We start from the raw sequence: 11989 nt of genomic DNA, 5'->3' as shown, positions 1-11989 counted from the left end.
CTCATAATTAGGGGTACTAAAAGCGGACGGGCTAAAATTAGGGGTATTTTAATCCATTTTCCTTAATATCTACAGATATCAAGCTTGCTTGGTGGAAGTGGTGGAGAACTCACCTTGTAACTTCAAGATCACAAGTTCAAATCCCACTACCTACTTGTGCTTGAGAGTAGGAAATCCCTTATATCCCCCTACTCTCAAGCGTTGATCTATATAGTTAGGCTGGCTGTAACCTAAACGAAGTGTTGATCTAGTAAGATCATTCTTCTTACCAAGAGATCCCCAGTAAAGGTCAAAAAGAAAAAATTAAAAAACTCGGATAATTACTGCTCTAATGCGTACCAAGTTGGGCAGTTATGCACGTAACAAGACAATAACTATCCTAAGAAAATAGCTATCCTTACTGACTGAAGTTACCAAATTACCCATAGTGTGTAGGACTGTAGGATACTAGGATACCAGGATATTCTAGTAATTTCCTATATATTAGCTTTTTCTCTCTTCCATCACACGGATCACACGGGTCACTTGTGTTGCATCTTAAAAAAAAAAAAAGAGACAGTAGGTTAAAGTAAAGATAAACAGCAGATTCTATCATATGATTGTATGTTTACTTCCTCTTTAGCCAAAGGATATCTAAAGATTCCCTCGGAACCAAGATATTGGGATTGGTAATAGAATGATCATTCCTTATTGAATCCACCTTCTACTCGAGACAAATTTGTTACCTTAGCATTTTAAAGAAAAATACACTGCATTATAATTATCAGAAAGTTGATCGACTTACTGAACAAAAGAGACATGATCAGTTCCGTACAATGTTGATCAAATAAATACATCTTTGCTCACAAGTTTTGCTCCATGAAAAGACTCGCTTGAGGATGCAAGCCTGCTTCTTTCAGTGTCAAAGTACGCTTTTCTGCGCCATATACTGTCCGAGGGAAGTTGGAAACTAGATTATAGTCCTCCAAGTTTGAGCAATCTAAAGAATCGACATAGTCATATATAGACTGGATTGTTGCACTGCTATGGAATCTCCTGTCTCTGCGTTCTCCAGTTGGAAATCGCACCAAAACCTGATTATATCCAAATAATTAGATGCTTTCTTAGTAAAATAAGAAACAAAGGTATATCTAGAAAACAGATTATCAGATTCCATGTTACTTGGACTTGGGCTCGAATACTTGTGTCACACACGAGTATATCTTCAAGTCTCAGACTCAGCTATGATATGAAACTTTTCCTTGATTTGGCCTAAAATGGGGTTTCAAAATGTCCATACCCATGACAGTAATTGAACATGAGTAGTTGAGGTAAAATGAAGAGTCCAAGTAACAACGATTCAATATTAACCATCACGCATAAATAGCACTGCACAAATATACTACTAGACTGTTTTCTCAAAAAAAAAAAAAAAAATAAATAAAATAAAATACTACTAGACAGATACAATGATACGCAAAAGTCATCTTGAATGTCAATGAGGCATATCAACAAAACAAAAGAAGATAAAGATGGGATTTACTTGAGTAACATCAGGTCCTTTCTCAGGTTCGGCACCTAGAGCCAAAGCCTTTTCCTGCTTCCTACGAGCTAAGGCAGCTTCTCTTTCAGCTGCTTCACGTGCTTCTCTCTCACGGGCCTCTTCTTCCTCACGAAGTTTTTGCTCCGCTTCAGCACGTTCCCTCTCGAGCTTCTCTTGCTCTTCTCTCCTCTGCCGCTCTCTTGCCTGAGGGAAACACGTATTAGTCAGACAGGATCACCAAAAGAGCAATATAGATACCCATGACTATTAATGACCCTGCTGAGACCAATGAGACTATAAATCTTTGGATAAGTAGACAGTAAATACTTACAACCAGCTCAGACAGTCAGATTACTTGTTCTCTTCTCTATATTCAATGCTCTTTTGAATTATAACGCTGATTCTCCAACAAATTAACTATACTTAGGACTTATACTATAAGTCCATACCATGAGGCTTAATATCATGGCAATTTGCTCAAAGTGGCATCTAATAAACTATAACCTTAAGGAAGCAAATAGTACAAGCGTACACTTTTTTTATTTGGAAAAAGTGCTTTAGCGCCAACAGCTGCTTAGCACCAGGCTTAGCGATCTTTGCTTAAATTTATCCACAATTATCATAGTTCATCAAACACAATGGTATACAGTCTTCAAAAACTTAACAATTGACCTTTAAAATCTAAAAGAAGTTACCCCTCGAGAAAGCAAGATATCAAGATGCATTTGTGTGAAATTCCCATGAAACCATCTCAAAGAAGAATGGACTTTAAACATGAGGCTTAATATAATTGTAGTTTCATAGTTTGCTGAAATTGATCTCTCATACACTATAACCTCATGGGAGCAAGATTTAGGCAGGCCCATTACAATAAAAGAAAACAAAAAAGATTTTGTCGAAGGCTGATCAGCAATCTTTGCCAAAAAATCAACCAAAACTATCATAAGTCATCAGAAAGAACTGTAAACAGTATCCAAAAACTCTACAGGTCCCCCAAGAAATAGCAAGTTACTCTTTGAGTTGGCAAGCTTTCAGCATGCATTCATGTGAACTTTTGAGGAATACAATCTCAAAGAATAATTTGTATACCTCCAAGCAATTATATCATCCCGATTGTCACAAACAAGAAGGCTATGGATTTTTAGTATACAGAGTAAAGAAGTTGACTTAAAGGCCTTATGACCAGCAACAAGTAGGCAAAATGCATACAACACAGACAAACTGGGATACTACACGGGTACCTGATCAGCTTCTAATGCTGCCCTGTAAGCAGCATCTTGTTCTTCCCTCAAACGCATGTTGGTTCTCCTCTCCTCTGCTTCAAGCCTGGCTGAGACCAGTACAGGTGCAGTTTCTTCCAGAACTCTCTGTAATGTAGAGAGCATCTCTTCAGAAGATTTTGGGCCCTCAATCTGCAGCAAACAATCAATTAGTGAGACAGTTTATAAAAGGCAGATAACTACATGAAGTTCACTAGAAAATAACAAAACAGCAGAAGTATACTAATATCAACTAATGAATGCTGACGAAAGAAAAACAGTCACAGAAGTTACCCAATCCCCTAGACAGGCTCTTATTATCCATCGATGAAACTCTCAAAGCATGGTACATGGTAGGAGATGCTTAAGTCCCAAAAATATGTTCTGAGAGACCTCTGAATGACTTTTATATGACATAATGACCACAAGTGTAATGATAACAGCTGATATCGACAGGCAAGATAGTACACAACCGGTTTCAAATCAGCATTCTTTGGTCTGCGTCAAGCCTTTTCTTAGATGACACCATGGTAATGGCAAACAGCTAATGGTTACAGATGCAAGAGCTTTAGAAACATCATGGATAATAATTACAGCAAATCTATATTCAAAATCCAATATATGCATCTTAAACCCTGTCCGGTTTAGAGTCTAGACAGATACAAAAGCTGCTTCTGGAACACTCACATATAGAGTGTATCAAGATTCAATATGCCAAACACAGTAAGATCCGACAAGCAAACCAACTTCAAGCAGCTCACAGCAAGATTAGAAGTGGCCATGGGTCTCAAATCTCAATATAGTTACATAGAGAAGCTATAATTGTTCATTTTCATCCAAATGGCATGTGAATAAAGCAAGATACTGAATGGCAGTGCTAATGAACCTTCTTCTCAGTCTAATGCAATATTCTCAAATGAACGGTCATATAAGATGCGGCTGGACACCAAATTATTTTAAAGGCTACATTCTGTGAAGTGCCCTCTCACAAGTCACACTTCATATTACAGTTCCCCACAAATTTCTTCATCTGATGGCAGGGGTACTAGGAGTAGAAAATTTCAGAAGAAATCTGAATTAAAAATTGACCCAATTCAGCTCACGAATACTCAGAAATATTCACGAATTCACTCTTCTCGTGTTTTCTTTGAACTCAGGTTGCCATTATGGAAAGTGGGGGAGTTGTGATCAATAGTAGTACGCCATCCCAAACTCCGATGAAACGGATATAATCCTCTCGATAAGAAGTTCCTACACCAACTCCCTCCCTCCTATCCTCTTCTAAAATTTCTCGAAGTTTTTTTTTTCCTGATAATGTTTTCATATGGATATCCTGGACCAACTAACAAATGCTTGGCCCATTAAGAAGACTTGAACAGTGGTTGTCTGGCAGAGGAACTTTAATGAATTTGTTTCAACTACCAAAAACCATAGCTCTTTATTACTATTGACATAATTTACCTATGAAGCACAGAAAAGTCCTCAGACCTGAGGAATCCATTTCAAAAGCACAGCTATTTCCATGATGATGATTCCTGAAAATGGCTGGAATTAGAGGAATCCCCGTTTCTATAATGTCATTGTTTCCACTTTCCAGACAAACCCTTTCCATGCCACATAGATATTTACAAATTAATTGATGGGTGACTTGGCTCCTCACTTGATCTTTGTAGAAACTCAACATCTATCTAACTCCTAAGCAAAAAGCCAATCTTTCTGATTTCTTACCAAAACAAGCTTAAAGAGATGAAACTGACAAGACTTTGCCAAACAATGTCAGCCGTTGCATTTTCCAATGAGGCAAGCATCCACACATATTTCAAATCCAGATTGTCACTGCTTCATCAATTATGTCTGGAAGTCCAAAGAGTGCACGCATAATGTCCTATTAATTCAAATTTTGAACTCTTAAAACTTGAGAAATATCTAGCATAAGATCAAGCACAAAGGTTGACCTGGAGTCCCTAGTTCAACAGGTTTCGACTTGGTGTTTGTTAATCGTTATTCTTTTTCAATATCCAGGGTTAGTTTAGGTGTAACTCCAAAGGGCATCTGAAGTTACAAACTTACAGGTACAGTCACACTCCAAAGTTGAAAGAGGTTCAGTAACAAAGCCATCAATCCTCAAGTAGGATATAAACACTAATCGATTTTACCTTGCTTATACTGAAAAGTGGATATGCTAATACTTCTCCTTTTCACAAAGAAAGATAATATCCAAAACTGTAACTGGTAACAACGAATTCCATGAACAAAATACATGACAAAAGATACAAAAAGAAACTGTTTGGAAACGGTCAGGCTATACATAAACAAACTGGGTTGAACCTCTTTCACTGCTTTGATGTTTGTGCACTACCCATATGTTGTGATGATAAAAGAAAAGAGGAAAATGTACAGACAAGTTGGAGAGAAGCGATCCCCAAAACCACATGAAAAAAGTAGATAAGTGAGGGACGGCTTCTAGTCTTCTACTAAAAATGGATATATTGTGATTAATACCAACAGAGGAACTATAGTGATCACAAAAGATTGGAGGAAGAATTTCACATGGATAACCAGTTGATTCACAAATCACAAATAACATCACCAGGACTTCTATTAAGTGTGACTACACACCTCCAATAGAAGAGCATAATACATTTCGCAACTACCCAAAACCCAAACCAAAACCTCCCATGTAATCTCAACATAAAATTGTAAGAATCACAAATGGAAATTGCAGCCTCCACTTCCATTTCTCAAATCTACTTTTTGCCAAATTTCTTTCTTATCCTGACAACAATGTCCAAACTGCTGCCACTTCCATTTAGCACTCAGTGAACACCTAATCACCATTAATAGAATTCATCATTCGATCTCATAGCTCTCTCCTCCTCATAAGGTTGCACAACTGACAGCGTCCACTTCATCCTTCAATGACCATTTCTCATTTTGAAATTTTGCCAAACATCCTTTTCACCCAGACAACAATATCAAACCAGCCTCCACTTTCATTTAGCAGTCAGTGACTAGCCTAGTCAGCATCAGTGAAGTCCCGTCACTAGTTTCTCAATGCTCTCTCCTCCTCATACTGATGCATCAATGACAGCCTCCATTTACTAGTTTAATGACAATGTCTCATGTGTAGTTCTTGCCAATGTCCAAACATACTCCACTTTCATTTAGTCGTCAACAAACAACCTAAACATCATCTATAAATTTTCAACCTAACTGCATGCCAAACCACACTCCAAAAACATTCAAAAATATGGACATCATAGCTCAAGCAGATGGTCACTAAAGCTAACCCCTTCGACCTTGCTGATAGCCTAATAATACTGGCAATGTCAGCAATTCTCACAAACAAAGCTATCAAACAGTGCATCATGGAACTGAAATTAATTCCACAAACTAAAACCAAAAGAAAAGGAGCCGAAAGCAGCCCATAGACAGTCGTGCTGTACAAAAAAAAATGGAAAAATTGTTTTTAATAAGTCAACCTTTGCTTGATCTTCTCAAAATAAGTCAATCATTTGATTACGTTAGAATAAGTTAACCTTGTATCTACTTCTACTGTAAACGAGTTAATGACGTTGAAATTATGATACGTGTCACATTTTAATAAGATGACATTGTGATTTAACTCTTTTATAGCAAAAGTAGATATTAGGTTAACTTATTCAGTTAATCGAAAAGTTGACTTATTTTAAGAAAAACGCGCAAAGGTTTTCTTATTAAATATAATTTTTCAAAAAAAAAGGTTAAAACTTCAATTAGCACAAGGAAAAACCAGTTTAAATCTACAACTATAATCACTTCTCATAACTATCCTGAAGCAAGCCTGACAAGGTGACTACAATATAAATTCATAATCACATTATCCATTTCATGTTTTCCCCCAAAACCCAAACTAAACCTCTCATGTACAACCAATTTACAACAAACCAAATCATAAATTCTTATCTATCATCACACAGTTCAAAAGCAACTTAAAAAACAACGGCGAAATCAATCAATCAATCAATCAAATGAAGTATATCAAGAAAACAGCAGTCCTACTCCTAAGTCCTACCTGCTGAAGCAAAGCAATCCGTTGATTAGTAGCAGCCATAACCACAGCACAAAACGGAAACCTCGACGCCTTCAAGCTATTACTCATCTTAAATCCCTCACTAGCTCGAATACTCCCACCCCACGCCACAAAATTCTCATTAACAAACGCCGAAAACACTTCATTCCCCAACGTTCTCTCCACAAACAGTGGCGTATCAGGATGATCCGGTGAATGCAAATAAACAAACAACAACTTATACGCATGCCTCGACCGTTGAAGCGCATCCATAAACCCTTCAGAAACAAAATTCACTCTCATAGACAATCCATACTCTCTCTCCAACGTAGCAACAAACTCCATAGCCTCAGCAGCTGAACTCGACACTGGAATCAATGGGCTACCTGATGAATCCAACCCACGACGGGCCCCCAGGCCCAACATCCCAAGAGAATAAGATAAAACTCCACCTGCGGCCCATATTCCAAGCCCAACAGCGCCGGAAATCAACCCTAGACTTCCAGAAACAACAGAAATTGGGAGAGTAATAACCTTCCAAACTAAACTAGGGTTTCCAGGGTTTGAATCGGACCTTAAAACGTCGTCGTTTGACGATGAAGTAGGAAGTGATTGACCACTGCTACCGACATCGGGAGGTTGTTCGGAAGTAGTGTTGTGATCTCCTGTAAAAGCTGCGATTGCGAGTTCTAGATCCCAATTGTGCGCTGCTAGAATCTCTGTGCATAAATCTGTGTCTTCTAAACCAGTTATTGCTTGAAAATACGTCAATTTATCGCTCGCATCCACCATTTTTTTTTTTCTATTCAAGTATTTTCAGTGGAGATTTTCTCTCTTCTATAACTGCAATTAATTTGTTAATGGAGTTTTTGGTTTGAGAGAGGTTTTATGGAGAATTGGTGATGGAGAAACAATCAAACATGGTGGAAAGGAAAGGATAAATGGACACAACAGTTTGAAGAATAAGGGGTACCTGAAATATTGGAAATGGATGGGTCCAAATTACAGAAATGCCATTCAATTCTTCTGTGTGAATAAAAGTCCTGAAAATGGAGTAGTTGGCTTGGCACAGTTTTCTAGATTTCTTAGCCACTCTTGAGAATCGCAAATTAGATCCTGCACCGAGGTGTAGGATGAGCATCCTACACCTTGCCCATGTGGCTGACTTTTGGCAATATTTTTGAAAGTGGGTCAGCTCTTTCTCTCTCATCACGTGAAACATTTTTTTTAATGTACAAATGCATATGGTTTGGTGTACAATAATCTACGAGTGTACATTTAGGGATTTTCAGTGATCAAAGCAATGACCATCAATGTACATTGTGATTTTATTGAATTTCGGTATGAGATTGTAATTGTACATATTGAATTTCATTAGTGAACAAACATCAAGCACACCAGTGTACAAAGAATGGAAATTACTCACTTGACATATTTCGGTATGGGACTGTAATTGTACATATTGAATTTCATTACTGAACAAACATCAACACACCCAGTGTACAAAGATTGCAAATTACTCACTTGACATCAACTTCATGAATTGGGTTACTTTCAGCTGGGGGTTGTCATTGTACATTTTGATTTTATTAATGAACAACCATGAAGCCAAGGATGTACAAGGAGGTTGAGTGTGGAAAAGAGAGAATTGGTGAATTTCGGTATGAGACTGTAATTGTACATATTGAATTTCATTAGTAAACAAACATCAACACACCCAGTGTACAAAGATTGCAAACTACTCACTTGACATCAGTTTCAGGAATTGGGTTACTTTCAGCTGGGGGTTGTCATTGTACATTTTGATTTTGTTAATGAACAACCACGAAGCCAAGAATGTACAAGGAGGTTGAGTGTGGAAAAGAGGGAAGTGGTGAACAGTATATGGGGGGACATCAAATCAGTTATTAAATGGTGAACAGTAAATGTCAAATCAGTTACTTTTTGTATTTTTGACATGTACACTGGATGTAATGGGAATGTACATTAGCTGTCAAATCAATTACTTTTTTGCATATTGAATGGTGTGTTTCATTCTTATTGCCTTGCGTTTTGGAGCTGGTGTAGGATGCTCATCCTACACCTTGGTCCATAATCTACTAATTGCTTAAGAATACTCTCTGGTCTCAGTTGAATACAAAAGGTTATACAGTACTTTGGTTTTTTTTTTTTTTAACTTCCTCCCTTTTTCCTTTTTTTTTTCTTATAACAATTTTTTCATCAACTCTAATCCAAGATTTGGGTAGGAGAGAGGTAGAGAGAAAAAAAAATAAGGTTTATAATTGAGAAAAAATACAGAATAAGGAACAAATAAAAGTAGAAAGTGTTACAAGTAATTAATTATTTTCCTTCAATCTGACTTGTGTGGACTTGGTTTACGTTAACATTAGTGTGCACCAGGCAAAACAACATATCATTACTGAACAATCCACTATATTATGCGAAAATCCACTATGTTATACAGAAATCCACTATATCATTCAGACCCTCAATATATCATGCAGAAACTCATTATATTATTCAGACACACTTACTATATCATTCAAACACACACACTATATCATACAGAAATTCACTATATCATTCAGACACACACTATATCATACATAAACTCACTATGTCATTCAGAAACACACTATATCATGCAGAAACTCACTATATCATTCAAACACACACTATATCAAGCAGAAACTCACTATATCATTAAGACACTCGTTATATCATGGAGAAACTAAATCATTCCATATGTTAGAACACGTGTCATGATATATACAACGCAACTTAGATCTTCCTGTATGTTAAAACATTTTAATTAATTCCTCTATTATATTGCATATAATTTCACATTATGTTTTTCGTTAATAAAATATACTATATTGTATATAAGTTCACTATATGAAGTTAATTAATATCTTATACCGACCCGATGTACACTAAGTTAGGGCTTGTTCTCCTCGGCATAAAACAGCTGAGCTGAACTGAACTGAACTAAACTGAATTGAACTGAAATGAACTGAACTGAAATGAATAGTAATATGTGAGAGTAAAAGTATTGTCAAGAGCTGAACTGAACTGATCTGAAGTGAACTGAAGTGAACTGAACTGAATTGAACTGAACTGAATTGAATTGAACTGAACTGAACTAAAATGAAAATAAGTTGGGGAGAACAGGTCCTTAGTGTGTACCGGGTCCATTTGAGTTTTTTTAATTTTTCTTTGTAGAAAAGTGTTGCAAGTAAAAAAAACGGAGGAAGTAATCAAATTGTTAATCATGTAAGAAGTAAGAACGGAATAATGGAAACTTACTATAGTTTAGTAGAAATCGGTCCATCGGACTACATTAGAGCATGTATAATGGGGTTCTCTAACTAGTTCTCCAACTCACTCTCAGAGGCACCTTTTACCCAACAATGAGGCTCTTGGATGTGTATCTTGGATGTCTCCCCACGGACACACTTTGTAAAGTGGCTCTTGGGAAAGATACTATTTGGGTTGAAAGAGAGATGGCTTTCCGATGTTTGGGGCTCACATAGACACATACTATTGCAATTAAAGTTTTTTTTCTTGCAACCATTTAATGATATTTTTTAAAAAATAAAATAAAAAATGGTAATAATTATTATCCCAACAACTATAATTTTTCTTTATCTATAAAATGAGCCTAATATTGGATATATTTTATGCACAAAATTTACTTTTTTTTTAATTTATGAAATTAAATGTTATTAGCAGTCAAAATTACTTCCTCCGTCCCAAAATATAGTTCCCATTTCCATTTTAGGCGTCCCAAAATATAGTTCCCATTTTCATATTTAGTTCCACATTTTTCCGTAATTTGTCTAGAAAAATCGTGTCCCATCATTTATTTGTTTCTTGAATTTTGTTTTTTTGTTTATTCAACCAAAATGTTACAATTAATGCTCTTTCACCAATTATTCTTCATTCTCTCTCCTAAAATCAATTTTTTCCATACAACATTTATTTAAATAAACAAAAAACTTTACTATCCTCTCATATTCTACTTGTATAAATTATCGTGAAAAAAGGGAAATGAGAACTATATTTTGGGACGAGGAGTAATATTTTTAAAAAAAAAAATTCCACATAACATAAATTATGAAAAAGTTAATTTTTTGTAATAATTATATTTAATTTACATAAAAAACTTAATTTATATAACTTTGATACTAATATGAAATGAAGTTTATTTATTGATATTATGGGGACCACCAAACAATGAAAAGGTGAATGAAGAGCTCTTTAAAAAAAAATTATTGTTGTTGAATGTTTTTAGATATAATTCTTGAAAATAGTTTGAAGAGAGAAAATAGATTAGAGAGACCGAAAAGCTAATTAAAGAGTCATATACCATTATACATGCTTTTATAAATCCGATACTAATCCGATAGTTTGAGGAGCTAGCTCATGTGGTAGAGCACTCCCCTCTGATCCTTGAGGTCAGGGGTTCGATCCTTACCCCCAGCATTATGTTGGGGTATTTCCTTAGCATGCTTTGCATGCTTTACCAGCCAATGTGCTGGTAGTTCCTGCAAAGCTAGTAGCCTTGGTAGGGGTTAGCCCTTGGGCTGACTTAATTTCCTAATCAAAAAAAAAATTAAATAAATAAATAAATCCGATACTAACTAGGAGTCCAGGATGCCAATTGAGTTATAACTTATCTTTATTATATAAGCCAAGGGAGGAGGTGTGGTGTCCTCTTTTGTAGTGACTAAAATACCCTTAATGATCTAATTAATGGAATGAAAAAAATTACAAAAGCAAATCATTTAAAAATTCTCATTCTAACTTGCCATTTAAAATAAGTTTTAAATGGTATATGCATCAAATACTTCAATCAAAAATTTATACCTTATAAAAAAAATGGCATACATAACGTGCACATGAAAAATCTGAACATTCACTACCTTTGATACTCTTTAATTCAGTTAAGCCACCTCATTATGTTTGTTCTTTCTGTTCAATATTCATTCACAAAAAATTAATGTTAACAATCACTCACAACCTTTTTATTTTTTTACATTAGCGAAGTAATATATCTAAATTCATATAACTGTTGAATTTTTCACATTTAAGTTTAATCATAAATAAAGTACGAATGAAGTATCTAATAGAATAACAAATTTTGAAATTAACGCA

The 11989-nt window shown here is 35.6% G+C and overlaps 1 protein-coding gene across 1 annotated transcript; it reads right to left on the bottom strand.

Moving 5' to 3' along the window:
* Positions 1-563: 563 nt before the first annotated feature.
* Positions 564-7888, bottom strand: LOC104892593 (plant UBX domain-containing protein 10). Its single transcript, XM_010678571.4, has 4 exons — positions 6836-7888; positions 2764-2934; positions 1523-1726; positions 564-1073 (listed from the first exon to the last, which is right to left on the bottom strand). The coding sequence occupies exons 1-4, from the start codon at positions 7622-7624 to the stop codon at positions 843-845; spliced, it is 1395 nt and encodes a 464-aa protein (XP_010676873.1). The 5' UTR covers positions 7625-7888; the 3' UTR covers positions 564-842.
* Positions 7889-11989: the final 4101 nt, after the last annotated feature.

Source organism: Beta vulgaris, chromosome 5 (genome assembly GCF_026745355.1).
Source record: "Beta vulgaris subsp. vulgaris cultivar EL10 chromosome 5, EL10.2, whole genome shotgun sequence".
NCBI classification, from domain to species: Eukaryota; Viridiplantae; Streptophyta; class Magnoliopsida; order Caryophyllales; family Amaranthaceae; genus Beta; species Beta vulgaris.
This window is presented reverse-complemented; position numbering and strand designations above follow the sequence as displayed.

Coding starts and splice junctions, on each gene's coding strand:
- LOC104892593 (XM_010678571.4), bottom strand. CDS start 7,624: ATGGTGGATGCGAGCGATAAATTGACGTATTTTCAAGCAATAACTGGT. Junction 1,727..2,763: donor CAGCATTAGAAGCTGATCAG/GTACCCGTGTAG, acceptor TGTTTCCCTCAG/GCAAGAGAGCGGCAGAGGAG. Junction 1,074..1,522: donor AAGGACCTGATGTTACTCAA/GTAAATCCCATC, acceptor GGATATAATCAG/GTTTTGGTGCGATTTCCAAC.